The sequence below is a fragment of the Actinia tenebrosa genome, unplaced genomic scaffold, assembly GCF_029948245.1.
Source record: "Actinia tenebrosa isolate PJP-AT-01 unplaced genomic scaffold, QUT_ActTen_1.0 PGA_scaffold3__52_contigs__length_22856419, whole genome shotgun sequence".
Classification (NCBI taxonomy): domain Eukaryota; kingdom Metazoa; phylum Cnidaria; class Anthozoa; order Actiniaria; family Actiniidae; genus Actinia; species Actinia tenebrosa.
In genome coordinates, this window is record NW_028292580.1 from 4,675,105 (window position 1) to 4,698,865 (window position 23,761).

Sequence of the window (23,761 nt, forward strand, 5' to 3'; positions counted from 1 at the left end):
TAAGTATATGTGGAAAGCCCGTAAGGATTAGTAGGCGGCTTAAAATAGTAAAGTTGGGTTTGTGCAAAGAGTCTCAAATCCCATTCTTATTTTTATTTATTATTATTAAGAATAATTAGGGATATTTAATAATAATAAATAAAAATAACAACCCCTTTGAAGGGCACGTCTTAACAAAGATTTAACCTAAACGTCAACATTCTGAGACACCTTTTAAATAGTTTCTGTGGTGTCTTAACAAAGATTTAACCTTATTGTCAACATTCTGAGACACTCTTTGAAATAGTATCCGGGCATCCTTAACAAAAATTTAACCTTATTGTCAACATTCTACAGGGGATATCGCATGAAGTCCTTAACGGACTCCTTAGCCCACGTTGCCATCGTTATCAGCGCACCAAACCTTTCCGCGCGCTTCAGACCGCACATTTCATCGTACAATTCCTGCACGCGCTCTTTCAGCCGGTCTATCTCCTCCCTTTGCATTTCTATGGTGTCTCTTTTATCTTTTGCGTCGGCGGCAATCCTTCTTACTGCTTCCAATGGGTCCATCGTATATATAATGGATCCGAACCATATTCCCTGCAATGCTCTGATAGTAGGACCCACCGGCTGCGGAAAGACCCAGTTCGTGGTAGAGCAGCTATTAGGACCCTTTAGATACCGCTTCGACTATATTGTGCTATTATGCCCCACCTACGTGAATAACCGCACCTGGACGGGCATAGGAGTGAAAGATGACGACTTCTTCGTAGATATCTTAGACCCCAACGAGTTATCTGGGCATTTGAAGTTCTGGCACAAACAATTCCCTAAAGATACGCAAACCCTCCTTATACTGGACGACATTGCCTGCGGGGACGACGTAAAAAGGCGCACCTCCGAATTGGTGAAGCTCGCCTTTAGCGGCAGACACGACAATATCAGCGTTTGGTTGCTCTCGCAGCAGCTTACCAGCGTCTCTAAGCCCTTCAGGGAAAACATAGGCTCTCTCGTAGTATTTTATACTCCAAGTAAGTCTGATCTGGAAACCATCTTAAGCGACTACGGCGGTGAGATATCCAAGGAACAGTTACACGAATACATGCGGCATTTAAAAACGCACCAACATTCCAAGATGATCTTCTCTTTGAGGTTTCCGTATTCCATTAACATATATGGATATTGAGCAGCTCTTAGATGAAGTCCCCACGCAGTTAGATGAAAGTAACCTCAAGGAACAACTTAACATCCTTGTGTCATCTGGAAAGTGCAAAGAAATGATAGGCAAGGAACTTACTCATGAGCAGGTTAATAAGTTGTCGGAAGAGGAAGTTAAGAAGTTCCATAAGAGGTACGAGGCTGCCCTTGCAAGTAAGACCACGGACGCCGTAGCAGACTCCGCTATCCGACTTGCAACTAAATTGCTTGGACTTGCGCTGCCCATAGACGACGTGGAGCAACTACGGAAGGACATAAGCGAGGACTATGTTATCGCCCAAGAACTTAAAATAACCTGCGGGTGGTTGTCTTTGAAGTGCGGTAAGTTAATGGCAGTCGCCTCTGCGGCTTTGCACGTAGCTCAGCACGTCGACTTGAAGGAACTTGCGGGCACCTTTGGTGCCTCTTGGAAAGACTTCAAGAAGGACAGAGAAGTCGAAAAGGTCTTCCAGGCGGCACTTGCTGAGGTACCTGATCACTTAGTCAAGTCGTCCTCAGGAATTACCCAGGTCGCCTCAAGTACTTAGTCAAGTCGTCCTTAAGTACTTAGTCAAGTCGTCCTCAAGTACTTAGTCAAGTCGTCCTTAAGTACTTGCTCAGGTCCTATTAAGTTACTTATCAAGTCCTTCAAGTCCTTAGATATAAATGAGTGAACCAGAGTCGAAGGTAGAGCAGCCCCAAGAGGAGCAGAAGATTACCAAGGCTAAATCTCCAGGCAGAGTCGCTGCCGGAAAGAAGCTCGCAGAGATGAACAGGAAGAACAAAGCAAAGAAAGAGGAAAAGGTGGAAGAGAAAGAAGAGGAATCCTTTATTAATCCTGGGTACGTCATTGGCGCGTTAGGAGTTGCTATAGCAGCAGGCAGCCTCTACTTACAATGGCGGGCAACGAAAAAGGTAGAACCACCAACATATCACGCGCCCGTGCACGCACCTGTGGAGCCGGCTGTTAGAAAAAGTAAGATCCCTGAAATGGAGTAATAACCTTCTCGCTCTGTAATATAATGTCAACCGCGTTATTGAAAACTGTTGAAGAAGCAGCTATTATTACTTCCATCGTTGCGGGTATTGGTTGGGTAGGTAAGAAAGTGCTCAAAGAAGACTTTACTGAAGACCCAAGCAAGAGCTTCGCTAATTTTGCTAAGATGACCGCTGCCGTAGGCGGAGCTATCATGGTAAAGGATTGCCTACGGAAGGAAAAGTACCTGCCAACGACGTAACTCGTGAAAATCCCTGTGATTTTCTAATATATAATGGCTAGCGTGGTCGCAGGTGGAGTTATTGCAGCTTTAGCATTCACTGGAGCTAATTATGGTGGTCAATATTTGGATAGATTAGTCAGAGGCGACAAAAGCGGAGATTTAGCCGCCGAAAGGAAGAGACACGACTTAGCGCTGGAGAAATATCAAAGGGACGTGGCGGCTTGGAATGAAAAAAGACAAGCTTACAGGGATTGGTTGGATAAGAACTACCAAGACAAGATGCAGGCAGACAAGAACTTCGAAAATACAGACTACGCCTTTAAGCTCTATGCGCAAGCACACCCCGCGGCATTAACGGGGTTAAAAAGGCCTCAGTTTAAGAATTACTACCAGCCTTCTAAGAAACAAAAAGATAGCGAGCTGGTCTTCGTAGGAGTTGCAGGGCTGGCGGGAGGCGTAGCTTTGGCGTATCTGCTCTAACGAAGGAAACTGTGTTTCCTGAAATATATGATCGTCTTTTTGGAAAGCGATAAAAATAACTTTACCACTTATCTGAATCCCCCCATCAAAGCCCATAAGGTTCGGCTGGTTAGTTGTTCTTTGTACAATTCTTGGTATAATCTAGTCAATGGTATGGTCACCGTGCATAAGGGGTCTAACAATTACCAAGGCGTAATGCTGCCCGATGGACATTACACGCCAATCACCCTTGCTAAGGAATTAGCAAAACACGGTTATACTCTCACCACGGGATTGCCGCACGAAATGACCTTCAAACATAATCTTCCTAACAATTTCTCGGTAACCCTAGGAAAAACTGATGCATTAGGATCTTTACTAGGTGTCTCAGGCAAGGAAATTACCAACACAGCCATACCTGTGAAATGGAAAGTCGCATCCTCTTACGAAGTCTATTGCGACTTGGTTCATAGTTACAACAATGGAGAAAAGTCTTCTCTTATGTCCAAGTTTCTGCCCAAAGGTAATCCATTTGACTCAGAAGAATACACTCCCATTTCTTTAAGCTATGATTTGTCTAATTTGGTAGAAAGCATAAACATCACCATTAAAGTGGACGGAAAGACGGTGGATTTCAACGGACGTAAGATCAATCTCGTTTTGGAATTCATATAATGGGCCGCGTAGAGGACAAACTTAAAAGGATTTACTATGGACCTGAGGGCTATTGGAAAGGAGCGTCGGCCATCAAGAAACTCGCGACCGCGGTCAGGGTATCAGAAGAAACGGCTAAGAACTGGCTAAGAAAACAAACCCTCTGGCAGGTTTATCTTCCCATGCCTAAGTACATTCCCAGGCCCAGCTTTACCGTAAATACCCCTAATGAAGTTCATCAGGCGGATTTGCTTTTCTTGCCGCACGATAAGGTGAGAAAAAAGACCTATAGATACGCTTTGACCGTAGTCGATATCGCAAGCAGATACAAGGACGCCGAACCCATAACCAGCAAGGATTCTGGAGAAGTCGCAGAAGCCCTAGGTAGGATTTATAAGCGCGTTTTGAAATGGCCTAAGCTGCTGCAGGTGGATGCGGGGACGGAGTTCATGGGCGTGGTTACGAAGACCCTGAAAGACCACGACACTAAGATTAGGAGAGCCGAAGCTGAGTACCACAGGGGTCAGAGCATTGTCGAAAGATTCAATAAGACCCTGGCTGAGCGCCTCTTTGGGTACCAGTATTGGAAAGAGCTGGAAGATCCCTCCAAACGCAACAGGGAATGGACCCAGAGGCTCCCCCAGGTCGTCGCGGCTTTGAACAACGAGGCGGCCAGGGCTACGGGAATGAAACCCAAGGATGCCATAAAAAAGAAACACGTGGAGCACAAGTCCTACGTCAGAAGTTTGAGGGCGGTCGGACTGAAGGAAAAAAAGCTACCCCGCGACATAGTGGTCCGATACCTCTATCAGCCGGGGGAACTTGAAGGTGGCAGTAAGAGAGCCACGGATCCTAACTGGTCCCTGGAAACGTATGAGATTTCGAAGTCCGTCACCAAGGAAGGGCAACCCGTGTTGTATTACCTAGATGGCCCAAGTCGTGGATTTGTCAAGGAAGAGCTGCTCATAGTCCCCAAAGACTCAGAGTAATGCTAGCTGCCCTTCAAAGTAGCGCAGCACCACGCGCCCGATTGCACTCTAGGCATGTCAGTCTTACGTTGCCTCTGCAATGCCCGCGTTTGTTATTTATACGATCCACGGAGAACTGCTGATCGTCATTTGGGTCAAACCTCCATAGTAGAGGTATGTTACACTTGGCACACCGTGCCCATTTCTTATAGACGTCGTCCACGCATAGGTCGAATTTGACCCCCGCATAGCGGGGATCCGTACTCTTTTCTTCGTCGTGCCGCTTGTAGCGAAGGAGTTTCTTAGCAATGTTCTCCTTAGCTACGTCCTCTGGCGTCTTATCGTAACGCAGTTGCGGCCCCCAGGCTCTTTTCAACTGCTTGGCATATTCTACGCGGCTTACGGCGGTGTAGATAAGGTTGCTCCAACACAACCGCTGGTCTATGATCCATAAGGTTTCTCTTATGGTAAGCCCTTGCGCGCTGTGGACTGTCATGCAATAGCCCAAGCGCCAGTCCGGGTGGGAGGTTATTTTTTCCACCTTTTCTATAGGTACCCAGGCTTTATCGTGCGTTACTGCGTTCTGCAGTTGGATGTCAGTACCAGGTACCCAGACGTCTCTTTTTTGCATGCGGGTGTCGTGGGGTTTATAACAAACAGGTACGGGATGCGTAGGGAAGCGCTCTCGGTGTATATTTAGCAAATCCTTTTGTATGCGAGACTGTGCTGCGCGTTTGCTGCTCAGCACCAGATCCTTTGGATGCCATGCGTAAAGGAAGTCCTCGTAGGACTTCGCTCGTACGCGTTTGCGCAGTGTTTTGCATTGCTCGGCGTCACTAAGGCCCCTTAATTCCGCTTTCAGGTTTCTTACTTGATCCTTACTGCGGTAGTCGGTGTTAATTTCCTCCGCATGGTCTACGAAATCTCTCAGCCATTCGTGGGGCATCTCTACGGCTATTGGAGGAGGCTGGCAGGGATCTCCGGCGAATATTACTTGACACTTTCCACGGAGGAATTCTATGAATTCTTTGAGGATTTCAGAAGGTACGGTGCAAATCTCATCCCAAAGTATCACCGGAGGTATGTTGTGGATGGCTTCAGGTACCCACTTTTGGCCATTCCAACGGAAGAAGCTGTGGTACGTTTGAGCGTCGTGGCCCATTTCGCAGAGTTCTCTTTCCAAACGGTGCGTTGGCGTTAGCACCTTTATCTTAGGAAAGAGTTCTAACACACGCGTCGTCTTACCGCTGCCTCCCGTACCGTAAAGGTAAGAGAAGCGTTGGTAGGAAATAGGGTCGGCAACTGAGGGCAGTGGCTCTTCCGTCGGCGTAATGGAACCGCGGGTGTGTTCTCCGTGATATTCTACACGTGCCCTCCAGGCTTTTATTTCTTCATCTTTGACGCGCCATTGGCCATTTTCCGCTAACTCGTCTTCTGTGTAGAATTCCTTCATCTTTTCCAGCACGTGCGGCTTCACATATAAGGAATCCGTGGCTACGCGTGGAATGTCTTCTTTGTCAAACCGCAGTAGCATCGCCAATAGGTTAATGTGCGCATATGCGAGCATGCTGGCACGCAGATGGTAATACTGCGGTCGATGGTCCTGGTAATAACACAGCGCATTCCATTCGTGTAGCTTATCGTCGACAATGTAGTCCCATTTCTCTACGGATACCATCGTTCCTTTGTCATGCGCACGTTTTATGAGGAAGCTTAACTCGCCGGCGTCCGTTATTAGGCGTCGCTGCATATGTTTTTCACCTTCTTTTTCGCCCTGCGTGAATTTACCTATGACCACACGCGTTGTGGGGTTATGCTCCGGTAACCATTGCGTGAAGGCGCTTTGACAAAGTATGGCTTCATGCGCTGTGTATTTTAAAAGTTTGCGCTCTTCAAAGAACTTCAATAAGGGTATGGGTATCCATTCTTTCTCCTGCAGGTGCTTCCCATACCACGCATAGATTATGGGGTGCAGACCCGCTGCTAATTTCCAGGTGGTCAACCGTACAAACCCCGTTGCTGGGGCGTCGTAGTGACCATCCAACGCAACACGAAAGAACTGTGAATCTGGATGTCCGTAACGGTCGTAATATTCCTTACAATCTCCTAGACCTTTAAAGCTTGCAGGGTAACAGTGTTTCATATCCAAAGACACGTATTGGTCTTCGTCGTATTCCATGTTCCACAGACCACCGTGACCGTGTTCTACACAGGCTTTGGCTATGTCTTTGAACTCCTACGGCGTGGATTTCCAACCGTTTCTTTTCTTTGCGGCTAAGAAGTCCAAACTGCGACTGCTAAGGACCTCGTCAGAGAAGTCTTCTCCTAAAGTCTCACAGGCGCTTTGAATGCGCAGCTGTTCCACTTCAGGACGATACAAAGTACCATCTTGGGTCATAAATTGACTTCCCTCCGCATCCATTAACCAAATAGAATTCTCGTGCATTAGTTCTGCAAGCGGCGACTCCTTGTAAACGTGCGTCTCCTTCTTCTTTGGGAACCTTAACTCCCTCCACGCATGTGCGTTATGCTGGTAAATTACGATAGGCGCACCCCGGCCCCCATACTTGTGCGTCCCGGAGTAAATGAAGCCGTCGGTGATGTCTTTCACGTGTATGCACCTTTCTAAAGCAACCTCTAACTTCTTGATGTTTTCAATGGTGGCTCCTGCCCTACGAGTAGCATGCTCCCATTTCCTGATGGCTTCTCTTCTCTTCAACGTAAGCTTACCTCCCCTAGAGGAATCCTCGAAGAACTCTCTAACTAACTTACCCACGCAGTTACCCGGATGCCGCATTGGTTTGAGCTTCTTAACGTCCGGGTTCTTAATTTCATACGCACCGTAAATAACCACGGTGACCGGGTAAGCAACTTCGTAGAACAACATGTCGATGCCCACCAGCGCCCCATGACGTGTGTCCTTGTTTAAAACGAACAGGTCCTTCTTGCCAGACGCCCGTATTGGATTCCTGCCCTTTTCTATTATCCACTCGCCGTCTAAATACTTTATAAACGTCAACTCCAGGCGGTAATTACCTTCGGGCATTAAGTCAATTATCCTTTCTGCTCTTTCCTCGCTCATCGTCTCATCTGTATCTCCCTCCATAAACGTTGTGAAGGCAAAGTCGGCGTCTAAGCGGTCCAGCACCTGAGTTCGCAGTCGGCGCACAGTCTTGTTACTAATGCTTTTGATGGTGTCCATCTATATCTAAGGAATATTTTATCCTCCGTTTGCGACACAAATATTTTAACCTTCGCAAACATAGCAGCAGTAAGGAAATCTTCGCGCAACATGTAACGGGACACGGGTAATTCCCGCGGGGGACGCTAGTGCGTAAACACGGGTAATTCCCGGGCGATTCCGAATGGTGACCGCGAGTCCCCCTTACTGCTGCTGGAATACACTTTCATGGTGGTGCCTGCCTTCCCCTTTGACGTACCACGTCTTTTACGTTTTTCTTCTAGTTTCCAAAATTGCTCTTTGTGACGCCTTTTATCATCATCTAAGGGTTGGTCGTCCTCCATCAAAATTGATGGTGGCTCATCAGGTACTTGATGATAATTGGTCGAACCAAAGAAAGCATCTTCCTCTATATTTCTGTTAAAGAAAGAAAGGAAAAATTAACTTTTGAAACACAAATAGAGCGCAAACACTTAAACCTTGAAATAGATACAGATTGCCACCTCTTTATACTTCTTATTTTGTGGCTTTTTAGTCACTATAAGAATCATCAATTACAAAGAAAACAATACCTCATTACAACTTTACTAATAGCCACTAAATAGAAACTGTTAGGCAATAACAATTTGATTTTATTTCATGGATATAGTGTTTGCGTTCTACTCTGACAACAGAGGTTTTTCATAAACTAGGGCTAAGTAAAATATAGTAGCCTGAGCACTTTATACACGTCTGCTGCAGGCTTTGTTGGGATAGGGAACAGCCAACAGAATTTTGAAAAACAACATTTAGTGGTTAATATGTGGCTATATCTCCACTTGTTGGCTGCCATGACACTTCCGTGCTTTTTTGGAGCCATGTCAATAAGATCACACTGCAGGCGCTCGTGTGGTCTAAAGGTGCGAATTGGAACGGGAGGTGGCCTGCTCGTTGCGGGGAGAGGTATATATACTCTGCAGCTGTGACAATTGGAGAGAAAGTATTTTATGATTTTGAAACTTCCCTTAAATATTTGGAAGAGAACATTTTGCTCAGTGCATTAATGCCACCAGTTAGGCAAGTGGCTGATTCCTCTGTAATTTTAATGCAATGCAGTTCTTTGAGAACAACCTCCATGGACTCCTTGTAAAGCAGTTGTTTAGTGTGGCAGTGTTCTGAACAGGAATTAATTTCAGGGGGTCAAAGGGCCGACCAATCAAAAATCATATCGTTTTTATTCACGAGTTTTTTCGTATCATATCGCGAACGAGCGAGTCCTCGAGCGAGTGAGCGATATGATACGAAAAAACTCGTGAATAAAAACGATATCAAGTTCTTAACATGTAATAATTTGTTTATTACACATTTACTCTTGACTACTATCGCTAGATTCTATAACATATCGCTTCCTTTTAGCTGGCACAGCAGGTTGAGCATTGTTGTTTATGTTGATCTCAATACTGCTTCCAGAAATCGTAGCATTAGAAAAAATGCTAGGTACACTACAAGTTGTAGTCGAAAAAGATGAAAATTGACCAACACTAGAAGACAAAATTACATCTGAACGTGATGATTTTTGAACACAGAGTTCTTTGGGCTGTGATTCAGAACTTATGATGGTACTTATCTGTTGAAGTTGTCGAGAGTTGAGAGACGAGTAGTTGTTTATGCTCTGAATGTTCTTGTGACCAGATATCTGCATGATTTGGTTTGGAGGAATATTATTATCATTCAGCTTCTGAAACATAGTTTTACGTGCAGAGTGGTTGGTAAGATTGTTCTTCATGGGAAGTTCTGCATTTAAAGCCATTGTTTTCATGAATGAATACAATTTATTGATTCCAACAGGTGTTTTCTTGAACCAAGCCTGTGTCGCCTTTCTTTCTTTCACGTTGTTTACAGCTATGTAAAAGGGGGAATCGGCTGTATTGCATTCCTGTGGTCTTTTCAGAGCAAATTCTTTGTATAGTTTAACTGGACATCTTTCTTTTCTCTCGATTTCATACATTCTTGGTTTTACAGGACGAATATCTCTCGGGTTTTCGCCGGTTCTCGTTTTCGTTTGGCGTTCATTATATTCCAGGTATTCAAGCTCCCCACTTTCATCGTTCTTAAGCTGAATGTCTCCCCAACAAAGGTCTTTGTGTTCTTTTCCTCCTCTCATACCAAAGTGTAGAGTATTGTTAAGCCACAGAGTGTTTAACATAGACTCTGGAGATCCACTTCCCAACTGACCTTTTCTGTATAACTCATCTATCTCATGCTCAGTAATGGAGTGTGCAGCGTTTGGTTTGCCTCCTTTTCCTGAAGATTTGAGCTCTTTCTTCTTAGCCTTCAGCACTTCGCGAGTACCGGAAAACTCAACGGAGTTTATGAGGGAATACCCATATTTCTTTTTCCTCAGGTATCTCTCGATGCTTGCTATGATTGAGCGGAGAGAAGATGGCTCGTAGTTGGTTCCATCTTGCTTTCTTACTCCTAAAACAAACTCTTGCAAGTATGAATCCAGCTCTGTAGGAGTAATTTCTTCTGGTTCTCTATCAGTTTTGCGGCTTAAAAAAGCCTTTAACAATGCCATGTCTTGTTTCGTTTTTCTAGTTGTATTTTGGTTTTCATTCTCTTCCAAAAATTGGGAAATTCCATCTTCTGAAAAGATAACGAATCGAGGATTTGACTCATCCATCTTCGATTCATACGTCGAGAAAACGGCGCAAAGCTACCACATCTAGCGATGTGACGTCAATTGAATAGAACAAACAATGTCATTGGTTCAAGTAAAATATATCGCAAGATTTGATTGGACAGTTTACCGTGAAGTGATATCGTATCACTTCACTGATATGGTTTTTATTCACGGCTTTATTTCACGGATATCGAGCTTAAAAGTGTAATAATAGTATTTATTTCATGACAAGTTCCCAGTCCAAGTTTTTCATTATTTCTAAGGTTTTTTTGAACAGCAGTGACCTAAAAATAGAGTTAAAAAAACACTAATATTTATCAAATAAGCAAATTCATAAATTGACATCCAGATTTATACACATAGATATGTAATTATGTCAGTTTTTATATGTTTTTTATGATAACAAAAAGAAAGACTATACATTTCTTGTTAGTGATCAAAACAAGCAACAGGAAAAGCACGTGCTCGATGATGACAGCTTTTATCGGTCTTTCCTATTATTGACAATAAAAAATAGGCAATCAACATGCAAGAAATTTGAAAGTCATAGTAAATCATACCTTTCCTGACAGGTGCAACACCAGCAGGTGTTTGAGATGGGCATTGAGCGAGCTTGTTGCCGAAACCATGGCACTTCCTGCAACTCATCTTGCTAGCTATAATTATTAAAAATATCAATTCATAAGAAAGCAATAATCATTTATTTCACAGTAGAATGTATTAGCTGGGCAGATATGACATTACTTGGAGAAGATAAATGCTGTGACCGTACATGCTGGCTTTAGTGAGTTTGGGTGAAAAGTTTTCTTGCAGCTTGGGCATGCGATCTTACTTTGAATAGACTTCCTCACTTTTAGCTCCAGTTCTTCATTGCTTTTAAAAACTGAATGGAAATTTATCTGCATATATTCCTTTTTATCATCCTGAGAAAACAAATTCAGAAATTTGCAGGAAGATGATGTTTACTGTATTGAGCTCTTTCAGCTTTTAATGCTTACCTTGATGTACATATCCTGCATTTCTTCCAACCAGTTTGCATCCTCATCATGAGCAACAGGAGTTAATGACAACTCTGTAGATTCATGGGTAATGCCCTTTAATAAATAAAGAAATAAAGAAACAAAAAAGAAACAAAAAAGAAACAAAAATAAATGAACAGAAATAAAAATGACTGGCCATATGACAGATTAAATTAACAGATAAATTAACAAAGATGTAATTATGCACACATATATTTTTGCTGAACTAAGGAGGAAACTATTGAATGAAAAATCAGTCAATCACATTTTGAATTTGCTCTGTTTTGCTTTCACTGATGTATTGGGAAGTAGATGCAACATCATCAGATTGAGGTGTAGGCTGAGTGGATTCTTTGACTGTGGTTTTCTTTCTGTTTCCTAAATTGTCAGGCTAATAGATAAAGCAAAACAAAGATTAATACAAGAAAAAGGAAGGAAGGACAGAAAGAGAGAAGGAAATAGTAAATGAAAGAAGGAAGAGGGAAGAAAGAAAAGGAGGAAGGATGGATGGAAGGAAAGATGGAAAGAAGGAAGGAAATTGGAGGAAACATTTTGTTTATGTTGATTCATATGTATCAAAAAATACTCACTAGTCTTTTTTTCCCAGATGATGTGCTGTCTCAATATGTCTTGCAATTTCCTTTTCCCTGGGAAATGCATTTTTGCACACATAACAATGGTAATGTGGCTGACATTTTGAAAAAGCTTAACTCTAACCTCCATGATCAGTAACTCGCTTATCAACGTGGACTGTCGAAAAGTGCTGCTTGATTTTCAACGGTTTTCTTTACATAAAGAGTCTTCAGGACATAGTGGGCAATGAACTCCATTTCCTCTGCAGCTCTCATGAGGACATTTTTCGTTCAAGCACTTTTTGAATATAAAATTGTCCAGTTCACGATCTTTTACTATCGAAATGTGGTAGTCACTTACATGTGATTGAGAGTTGGCAGCCATTTTGACTGCTACGTACAAGTAGGACTAGGTGCGATTTTAGGGGCCGCTATACGCTTGTTAGGTGCTTCATATGACTTGTTAGGGGCCGCTATGTGCTTGTCTAACTGTGCTTAAGCCAATACCATATATGGAATACGTACGACAACCCCAACTCAAATGTACTCACTGTCACATAATGCCTTCCCCCCTTTTTTTAATGCTTCTTTCAACTTTTCTCTAAGATCTAAAAAGAAAGATTTATACACAACATTTATTATGCATCTTAAAAATACTATTGAAATATGTAAGTTAGATTTAACTATTTACTAATTTAGTTCAAAATTGATAACTCATAATAAAGGATTTCAAAAAAAAAACTAGTCCCAAAGGGCGTCACCAATGAAAGTTGATTATTGTTCTTGAACCAACTGCTTTTCAATTCTTTATATACTGTAGCGCTAATGACATCTATCAAAATGTTTAAGGCCTTTTTTGCTCCTCAATGTTAGTATACGGTATAAGATGAGGGTACAGGTAATCGGAAGGTCCAGCGTTCAAGCCACCGTAACGTCATTTATAAATATTGTTTTCTTTATAAATTGTGCTATGGAAATTTCTAAGTCTAATAGATAAGCTAAGGAGTTTAAATAGGGCTGCTCATTGTATATTCAAGGGCTTTATCTAGATACAGCCCAGAAAATAGCGGGCTTTATCTAGATACATCCCTTGAATACATAATGAGGTCAGGGTAATATAGGAGATAAAGCCCTATGAAGAAGAAAGAAAACCGTAGCAAATTTGATCTTAATATATGCATTGCAGTGTTTTTCGAAAACAAGGGAAAAAATTATTAGTGTATTTATAAGTAATACACTATTAGACTTTACGTTACATATGGTTACTACATGTAATGCGCTTTAAGTAAGAGTTAATTACCTAGAACGGAGGCAATAATTTACGAACACAGCCTAACTTTATTGAAATAATTTCTAATATAGCAAGAATTTCACATGATTGCAAAGAAATAGAAATACTGGTTTTAAGACAATGTGGATCATTATCGATCACAAACTCATTAGATTATTGCAAAGATATGGTTTTTCGATTGTTCTAAGAATGAATTTGAAAATCCTATGAGCAAAAGGCTGAATTATCTTAAAATTGATCCGAAATATCATCGGAAGAGACTCAAGATACACGCTTCATTTGCTTTCTATAATTTTTAACAGCAATGTTACATTCAATCGATTCATAGTATTGAACGTATGCTTTGAAACCACTGAATACAGGATGACTTGCTTTAAGTTTTGCTCTATATACAAAGGATTTGAACATGAGCAGTATAAAATTAATTACTAATGAGAACTCAAAGCATAAGCAGGGTCCAATTACCAATGAAGTTGAATTTAAAGAAGGCAGTATAATTTACTTTTTCAACCATCGTGAAATGTCACTATAAGGTTTATACGAAATTACGTGTTATAATATTAATACTATTTTGATTATAAATCAAAATATCATTGTAATAATTAATAATTAATCAGAAATCAAAATATGACAAAAGTTCCTTTGTCAAAGAGGGGAATTAAAATGCTGATGCATGTGAATTTGATGATTCTCACTCGATGCAGATTGTAAAGCTGCTCTAAAATTTTCCTGCAGCCTCTTTATATTTCTTGCCCGTGTTTGTATTCTCAAGTCTGTTAACCTGGATTTGAGAATGTTAGTTGGCGAAGGAGACTTCAAATTTCGAGGGTCGCACTTGGACGATAATAGTCGTAAGCTATAGAAAACACGATAGAGGAAAGGAAATTGATAAAGGCAACAAGCCTGACGACCATTTTTTTCATTTTACATTTATTGAATTTTGTCCCAAAAAAAATTAAGTTATAAGCTCTTCTAAATACGTCATATATGAAACAAAGGTGAAGGCATTGTCATCTTATAGAAAAATAAAAAATAAAACAAGCGGATAAGCAAATCAAAGGTGATCAAGGTATATTAACCACGAATCAATATGTGCATTAATCATCATAATCACCATCATCTTCAGCAGGAAGTGAATTGTAATAACGCTTTGCTTCTGAACTTATGTATTTTGTAGCAAGTTCCAAGCAGTTTTCTTTAACTATAGTCGGAACTGGAATCAGTTCTTGCGACCTCGCTTTCAGGGATTTAAGATTAAGCGGACGGATTTGCTTTTGTTTCAAATAATTGATCTTCTTCAGTCTTTCATAGGGATTGATAGAACATCTAGCAAAACACTCCCCATCTTTGAGTTTCTCAGAAACAAGCCTGCCACTGCTGTTTGTCGACCCACCGATACCAAAGTTGAGCCAAGCCAAATTTTGTACCGAATTTTTTCCCCCCTGTATGTCCTGTTGGCAGCTGACATACGCATTGCGTTAAAACGTTTTATATGACTTGACCATGTCCAATGAAACTTCATGTACCATACTTCTTTGATAACTCTGTGGCTTTTTTCTTTGTTTTGCCGTCCCTTTTTGCATGTTTTCTGTGATTATTATTTGTTCGTTTTTCCCTGCTTCTGTCAAATCCAGAATAGTCCCTTTTCCCCCAAAGTTACCTGGAAACTTTTTGAGACATCGAGAACAGCCTAGCTTTGCACTGTGTCATAAATATCTGTCATTACTGTACCTGTAGGCTGACAAGCTCTCCATTCTTCAAATTTATTAGGGAATCCACTTTTCTTTACTAATTCTTCTAAGGGATTTGTTATACCATTATAATTAACCAGAGCGCGACAACTGCTATAACGGTCTTCTAGTGTCAAATTACGCCATCACCACAGGAAACCCAACTTTTCAAAATCGCGCGCGTGCGCGCATTTGCCGTGCTCCCTTGGGTAAAACTTAACTGCATTATTTTTTAGTGTCACTTTCTTAACCAATGGGCTACCGCATGTCTGGAGCTTCTTGAATATGACTTGTTATAGTCAGGTTTTTCCAACTTCATCATATTTGTAGCATTTTGTACACTTTGGGCACACAACATACTTGGTAAAATTATCTCTATTCAAACTCAAATATTGTCGAACCATTTGCAAGGAGCAAGGGAGTAATGCAATTATTTCTGTTAAGATTTCATTTGAGATGTGAAGATTGAGAGCTTTAAAAAACTGGAGACAAAATCTCAAGAGCCATATGAGGCCATTATCACTGATGGCTATAGCTTTGCCAAATGAGAAGAAAATATAAAACCCAATGTAGAAGGGAATGCACAGTATGACAACTTTTTTCTTGTTGGTTCTGGTTTGTGGTGGTGCTGTTTCAATATCTTGGTTTATTAGTGATTCTGGAGTGTCACCCCAAATTTCATTACAATCAGATTCTTCATCTCCTTCACTTCCATCATTTTCACTTTCATCATGACTAATATCATTCTCTGTAAATGTTATGTCTTCATCATCTTGGAAAATGAAAGTTATCGAATTATATAATTTCTCACTCACTAATAAATGCCAGGAGCAAAAATCCTTTACAGACATTTATATTTTCTTAATATTTTTTAATAATTTTTTTTCTTAATATTTTTCTCTAACAGATACATTGTACTATACAATTTCCTTGACAATTTTTATTTTTATAAAGAGTATTAGATTACAAAATAGCTGAGGATAGCCAAATCATCTTATTATATTTTTACATAGCTTGGAGTGTTGTGTTTTCTTTTATTATTCTATTCACTTATCCAATCTGAAGACATCTGCATACTTATTCATAGAGAACGAATATTAGACATTTAGATTCCATGTGTGGGTTCGCATAACAATCCAATCCAGCTTTCACTCCAAACATCATCTTGCTTTCAAGATAGACAGAATGAGGTATACGTATATGCTGTGTGTGGGCCTGAAGGTCATATAGTTCGCTTAACCTGGTTAAGGAATGTGACTTACCAACAGTACGTGAGAATTTGATTCAGCTTCAAACTCATGATCACTCGGTTCTGATTGTTGAAAACCACCTTTAGCAAATTTATGGGCGTTAGCTTTACACCAAGAAAATACTTAAGCCTACAAAGAGTTCGTATGTAAGAATAGTAAATTTAGTTAAATATTTTACACAAATGCGAATCTCGCGGCGATTCCCCTTCAGAATCAGACGACGAAGTTTCTTCAAGTGGTTCAACTTTCGAATATTTGTTAAAACCAGTAGCTTTCCTTGAGAAACTAAACGAGTTCATGTGTCGTCTATACGTCGATGCCGAAACGTTCTCATTGCAATGAGAACAATTAACATAGCCAGAGTTAGCATTAAGGCTTGTCGTGGCGCTTGTACGATGTAATAATTACAAAATATGATGCTGAAAGTGCTACGTACAAAGTAAGTGGACGCAGTTAATAGAGGCGTCCAATGTTTGTTTACTAAGTGGGAACGGCAAGGCTGTTTTCGTCTTCTCGGAGTCGTTTTACAGTTTTTATTTTGTTTTTCTGTAAGGGTCCAGGCTTAAAAAGCATATCATTAAATTAGAGGGCATCTAAGCTCATAGAAATTTTTAAAAAAAGAATTGACACATCATCAATTGCTCTGCAAAACGCATCCCCTTACATAGCTTTAGTTGCGCTTTAATTGCAAAGATCCCCCAATACACCTTTCCTTCCCTTTGTAGAAGGCACAAATGTAAAAACTGGACCCAAATGTAATAAAGGTCACAAATGTAATAAACTTTGGTCACAAATGTAATAAAGGTCACAAATGTAATAAACTTTGGTCACAAATGTAATTTTGTTTTAAATTTAAATTTTTTTTGTATCAGTCTCAAGGCCAAAACTAATTGTGCTTTTAATGTTGTAAACTCAAAATCCATCGTATAACTGTACACCGTGTATGCAAATTTTCCACGTTTTTTTTCTCAGATGTAAGATCACAAATTTTTTCTACAATTTGCAAATTCATTTAATGTTTAAAACGATTCACAACATTAACCCTAAAACAAGCTTTATTAAACTCAACTTTTACATCTGACAACCATATAAATAGGTATAAAATAGAGATTACAACATCAGTATATCGTTTTCAAGTTTTTCATGCATGTCAATTGATTTTGTAATATGCTATGAAAGTATCTCTTAATCTCTTTTTCACGGATTTCCTATATGGACTTTCCTTACTCGTTGGTTCAAATTTTAACGCAAAAGCAATATCAGCAGAATCCATTGATGGTGTGTAGCATGAAAATAGGATAATCATTTTTTGATTATGACTGCAGCATTATTGGTTTAATTTCCTTCCTTCATAATATTCATATTCATAATTGCAAAACAAATGAAACATGGTATACACCATATAAGGAGCACGTCCGATAATTAAACGTTCTTGTGGTAGTAATAAGCAATAGCTATCTGACATTGCGACCTGAATAGACTAAAATTAACACAACAGTAGAAGAAAAAGAAAAGAAAAACAAAAAGAAAAAACAAAACAAAACACAAAGCCAGAATTTTTCAGCCAATCCGGAACTTTCAGCATTTCTTTTTCTTCCAATAAATTCCAACGATAGTAAACCAGCCGTGTCGACTTGGTACTAATTTCAACCACGCAATGTTCCAATTTGAGGTATTAATTACCTCTTGAATGTGTGCAATGGCACCACTGTTTTTTCCTTTCATCCTTATCAGCTTTCTTACACTTATGACAGTAGCTTCTCCTGCAAGCTCTGGTAAATACACCCTTGGGTAAGGCTCTTCGTCCACGACTGATTTAGAAAATCTGTTTACGGATCTTAGTGTAGCTTGCATAAATGGAAAAGCTGACAACGCAATCCTCACTATGATTTCTAAAACATCGTTGTTTAGAAGCTGAAGATTATTATCATCATTCTCGACATCAAGTCCAGGGTTTTCATCATTATCAGCGTTAGGTTCAGGGTTTTCATCATTATCAACGTCGGGTCCAGGGTTTTCATCATTATCAGCGTCAGGTCCAGGGTTTTCATCATTATCAGCGTCAGGTCCAGTGTTTTCATCATTATCAGCGTCAGGTCCAGGGTTTTCATCATCATAATATGCATCAGTACCCACGTTGTGAGAATCTAAGACGGGAGCAATACTAACGTAATGCTCACCTTGGTTCTCAGCAAAGTGACCAAGATAAAGCGCTGTTACGGGGGCGCCAGATGAAGGATGAAAAACGTGTTGCTCTCCGACTCCAAGTGACGATACCACATGAACGTCAACATTGAATATATTTGCAGCTGCAAACAAAGTTATTTGGTCACCAAAAGTGTGTTCGTTAGCCATGTGGTTGATGTATTCGTTCCAAGATTGAAATTCATCCTCGGGAATTAATTCGGTTAGAGGAAACCCATCATTATCCACAGGATGAGTTTCTAAATATCTTATTATTTCGTTTCGTAAAGATTTTGAAGATCGATAAATACCCATAGAATTCAGCTGATGTACTAATACTGAGATTGGTGGATTGAACAAAATTTTATAGCCATGATTTTCGATTTCCCTGTTATAGTCTTGTTTGGACATGGGAATATAATACTTATTGAAATGACATTTCTTTTTCTGCTTTGAAATTCTTGCGAGTTTTTGTTTCCGTTTCTCTTCCTTGAGGGTAAGACTAGTTATGTCATCAACAGAAATCCAACGAATTTCTCTCTTACCGGTAAATGGCGATGTGTATGAAACTTCATAAGAATGACGATGTAGGTTTCTTTTCTGTATTCACCCTTCTTAATATTTATGCGCATATTTAATGAGCAGCATGAAAACGAGGCTATTCCCGCTTCAGAGATTCAAGATGGCGGCCATTTTTACAGTCCTTTCAGTGAAGTGGCCGTTTTTTCTACAGTACTATTTTTTGTCACAAATATTTTTAGTTTTATAGATTCCTTGAATACTGTTATAGAAATGGCAAGCAATTTTTTTAACCGTGACCTTGGTTTAGTCCCTAGTTTTACTTTTAGTTTAGTGGAGGAATACATCTCAAGTCATAGCAAATCGTCAGGAAAAAAATACATAACTAAAGGTTTCAAATACTACAGCGAAAGTTTCATTTTTGGATTATCTGGTAAGTAAATAAAGTAGAGGATTTCCAATAGCTATTTTGAATATCTATTATGCATGAAACGTGGTATATTTGAATTACAAAACAGAACATGAAAATTGTTTCCTTTTATTTGTAGTATGCTCCTCAGAACCAACATCTACTACATGTAAAGCTAGGTGCTTCAAGTCACAAAAGAAAAGAGAAAATCCCTACTATATAACGGTGAGCTAAATTGAACTGGCAATTAATGTTTATCTATCTTTAATTTGATAAAAAGGACAAAACTATGCATAGCAAGCTGATGTATAAAGTTTAGCTTGTAAATTAAACTTTGTAAATTAATTTGCCATACAATGAAAGCTAATAATGCATTGTTGTAATTTTTCTAATTGAACCTTTTAGGTAACAATCCGTAAAACACCCTCAGTGTCAATTAAAAGTGCCAGCTGTACATGTCCAATTGGAAGTGGAGAAAGATGTGGACATGTGTGTGGTCTTTTGTATCAGATAGCTAAGTACAAGATGCTGGGACTTAAAGCAATCCCTGAAGATATAGCTAAAACATCACTTCCACAAACCTGGCATAAACCCAGAGGCCAGCAAATTGAACCAGCAGAAGTGCAATGTTTGGTGGTCCATGGATACCATTCAAAGACAGATGATGATTCTCCTCCCAAGTCAGTGAAGAGCACACTTTATCTGCCAGTAAACCGAGAGGAATTCCCTTCCACACAAGCTTTGCTAGAAAGTCTCGAAGAGGAGATTCCTGAGTGCCAGATCATACCAGGTCTAAAGGAGTCATGCCTACCACACCAAGCTATTGCTACAAGATATGGAAATTTTCCCAAAGGTTCACCAGTGAGCTACCAGCAAAAGCTCTCTTCCACCTACATTTATAATATTGTTAGTCCCTATGATGTCCCTGATTTACCAGTAAGAAATGTCATGAAAAACAACTACAATGCTGTCCTGACAGAAGAAAAGCTAATCAAATTTGAAGATGTAAAACTTTCTTTACAAACATTGATAAAATTTGAGAAACAAACAAGGCTACAAAGCACATCACCTTTGTGGCATAAACTAAGAAGAACCAGAATCACTGCAAGTAAGATAGGAAGAATATATAGCAGGCAACGAGCTGATCCAGTCAAACTTGTAGAGAATTTAAAGAAGAAAACTGTACAGACAGAAGCCATGAGACTGGGAACAGTGAATGAGCCCCTTGCAGCTGAAAGATATGCCAATCATATCAAACAAGGGAATGTCAATGTCTTGCCTTGTGGTATTGTTGTTAATTTTTGGTGTCCCTGGCTGGCTGCAAGTCCTGACAGAATAGTTTATGACCCTCAAAAAAACCCTTATTTTGGTCTTTTGGAAATAAAATGTACTGTGAAGAGCTCAGTATTAGAAGTTGACTATGTCCAGAATCAACAAGGGCAGATTTGTCTAAAGAGGAATCATGCATACTACTACCAGGTTCTCATGCAATTGGCTGTCACTGGCATGGAATGGTGTGACTTCTTTATATGGTCAAACAATGATGAGCATTTGGAAACAATCCAGTTTGATGCTGACATGTGGCAAACAGTCAAAGACAAGGCTGATGCCTTTTACTTTGAATACTACATCTAGACTGAAGAACCAAACATTAAATTGTTCATATCTGTGGAAAAGGCACTGGACAAAGAACATTGAATTATACGTAATTTCTATGTAAACATTACAGTGACAAAGATTCAATTTGAACAGTTCAAACTTAGTTTATTATTGCATATGGATACAACTCTTCATAATACATTTGTGTGAAACATGTAGTTTTATTCTAAACAAATGATATAAATTTTATTTTGAAATTATGCAGTATTATGCTTGTTCTAATCCTATGAACTAGTTCTAAGCAGACATGGTATTGTTAGTACCATTTACTAGCAAAGAGGTCAAATCCATTTCATGGTTTGGGACAAGCAATTTATCATCATTTAACTTCATTATTTCAGCATTCTTCTCCAACACTGTTTCCCATATATGGCATGGGATAGGTAAATCACATAACTATGCAATAAGGGGCCCCCTAAAGTTACTTAAAATACATGAAACAGTCCAGAATTGATTTACTGATCCTGCCATAGAAAGTGGGACAGTTTTTGCCCAAAATGAATCCTCCCTAATTCTCTTAATGGCCCTTTCTACATGCACTCTAAGCTTAGCAATATCTTCTGTCTCCTCTATTTCAGTTGGACTAAACTGACCTTTCGAACTCAAAAAAGGTGGGATGTTTAGAGTAACACGTTTTTCAGCTAGAGCAGCTTTGATCGTAAAACCTTTATCAGCCATGACATCATCTCCTGGCTCTAACAAATCTAAAATACCACTTAATTTAGTAATAGCAACATCAGATATTGAACCAGTGTATAAACTAGATATAAATGTAACTGCTCCATGAGGGGCAATTCCCACAAGGGCTTTGAAGGTGTTGGTTGATTTATATGAGGAATAAAGCTGTGACTTTAATACAAGGGAAGAAGGTGACTGAGTTTTAATCTCAGTGCAATCTAAAATGACTTTGGTATTGGCATACTCGTCTTTAAAGCATGCAGGCCTTCTTTTTTCAATTTCTTGCTTAGATAACCAAATGGGAATGCTTCCCAAAACAAAATATAAGAAGTTGACCCAGGCAATAATTAGTCTACTTATAGTGGGAAGTGAAGCATGAAATCTTACACTAAGGTCATACTCGGTCAGACCACACCTTAGCCTACATAAAAACATAAACAATTCATCAATAAGTTTTAGAGTCCTTGGTCTACCTGCTCTACTTAGATAATTTGAGGCCTGGACATAATATGGACTTCTCATTTTAGATGCAGATGGCTTGATAAAATTGTAAAAAATATAGAAATACTTATGACTGGGAAATCCAGTATAGTGCTGTATACTTTTGTTATCTTTACCAAATCTTTCTATGCCAAATTTTTCCATTGCCAGCTTTTGCTCCAATTCTTTAATTTTAGCTTCTTTCTCTTTAACTGTCTGTTCTAGTTTATCTATCTGATTTACTTGGTCTTCTTCTTCTACAGCATGGCTTAAGATACAAATAAAAACAACACATCACAAGACATGTAAAAATAAGTCTTCTTGAACTTGTTCAAAACAACAAATAGATAAGCTTACACTTTAATTAAAAAATATATCAAAAATTACCTATCACTAGTTGGATCATCATTTTCACATGTATGGAAATCAGTATTGTGAGTAACAGTGTCAGAGGAAGGCTTTGGAAGGTCAACTTTAATAATTGGACGACGTTGTGGCGGAGGAGCTGTCCAAGGAAAGATGCTAGGCACTGCTTCCGATTTTAAAAGTTTCCTATTAAAGGTTAATCTAAAATCAGACTTCTGAAAGTGCCTAGAGCACACATAAGTCTTAGAAGTTATCTGTAATAAAGAAAGGAGAAAAATAATTGACAAACAAATCTAAACATATTAAGATGGTCATTGAACTATATTATTGACAAAGGCAACACTCGCCAAGAACCAAAACAAACAACGAAAAACACGTTTTAAAATTACCTTAAAGTCCGGACCGGGGTCTCTTCTTATTTTTACAATCCATTTTTTTCTCCTATTAGGTTCTGGGGGGATTTGTTGAAAGGAAAGCTCCGGGTTTCTCCTTTTATCCCCGGAGCATTCAGGTACACAACAGTGTTCGGCCGCCATCTTGAATTTCCGAAGCGGGAATAGCCTCGTTCTCATGCTGCTCATTAATGTGCGCATAAATATTAAGAAGGATGAATTTGGCGAATTATTACGCGTAATATGAATTATTTGGCGAATTATTACGCGTAATATAAATTCAGTGAATTATTACGCGTAATATGAATTATTTGCATGACCTTATTTGGCAAATTATTACGCGTAATATAAATTCATCGTATGAATTACGCGTAATATGTTATTGTCGCCTCGGAATCCATCCTAACAGGGGGTGGTTGAGGTCTATTTCGTAAAATATTTCGTAAATTACGTCAGGGTAATAAGGAATATCCTTATCCAACCGACAAAACATCCACTCGGCTCTGCTCATATCAGAAACCTCGGGAATAGACTTACCGGTAATTTCAGACAAAAGATAGGGAATAGCTTTGTAATATTTCCCTAGTTTTAATTTTTTCAGCGTTTTCCGTAGACTTTGCGGGGTTGGCTCTTCTAAGTGGTCTATGATTTTCTTCCTTACTTCGTTGTTTAAATATACCGGTCGATAACCTTGGATATGACTCATCCAGTCCCTGAAGTATTTTATTCTCTTATATGGCGTTTTCTTACGACCTCCGTTGGCATAATACTGCTCTCTGGTAGCATTTGGTACGGCATTGCGAATATTTTTACCACACTCGTAACACTGTGCTGACGTGTCGTCTTCTATTTGCATTTTCTTACCACAACACCAGAAACCCTTGGGCTT

General features: G+C 39.6%; 2 protein-coding genes across 2 annotated transcripts; one reads left to right on the plus strand and one right to left on the minus strand.

Annotated features, from left to right (window-relative positions):
- Positions 1-19,718: 19,718 nt before the first annotated feature.
- On the plus strand, positions 19,719-20,995 carry LOC148908119 (uncharacterized). Its single transcript, XM_089035494.1, has one exon. It carries the CDS (start codon positions 19,823-19,825, stop codon positions 20,930-20,932), a length of 1,110 nt encoding a protein of 369 aa, XP_088891620.1. The 5' UTR covers positions 19,719-19,822; the 3' UTR covers positions 20,933-20,995.
- A 45-nt stretch (positions 20,996-21,040) lies between these two features.
- On the minus strand, positions 21,041-23,016 carry LOC148908120 (uncharacterized). The gene is made up of 3 exons (XM_089035775.1): positions 22,870-23,016; positions 22,502-22,734; positions 21,041-22,382 (listed from the first exon to the last, which is right to left on the minus strand). The coding sequence occupies exons 1-3, from the start codon at positions 23,014-23,016 to the stop codon at positions 21,353-21,355; spliced, it is 1,410 nt and encodes a 469-aa protein (XP_088891901.1). The 3' UTR covers positions 21,041-21,352.
- Between the last annotated feature and the right edge of the window lie 745 nt (positions 23,017-23,761).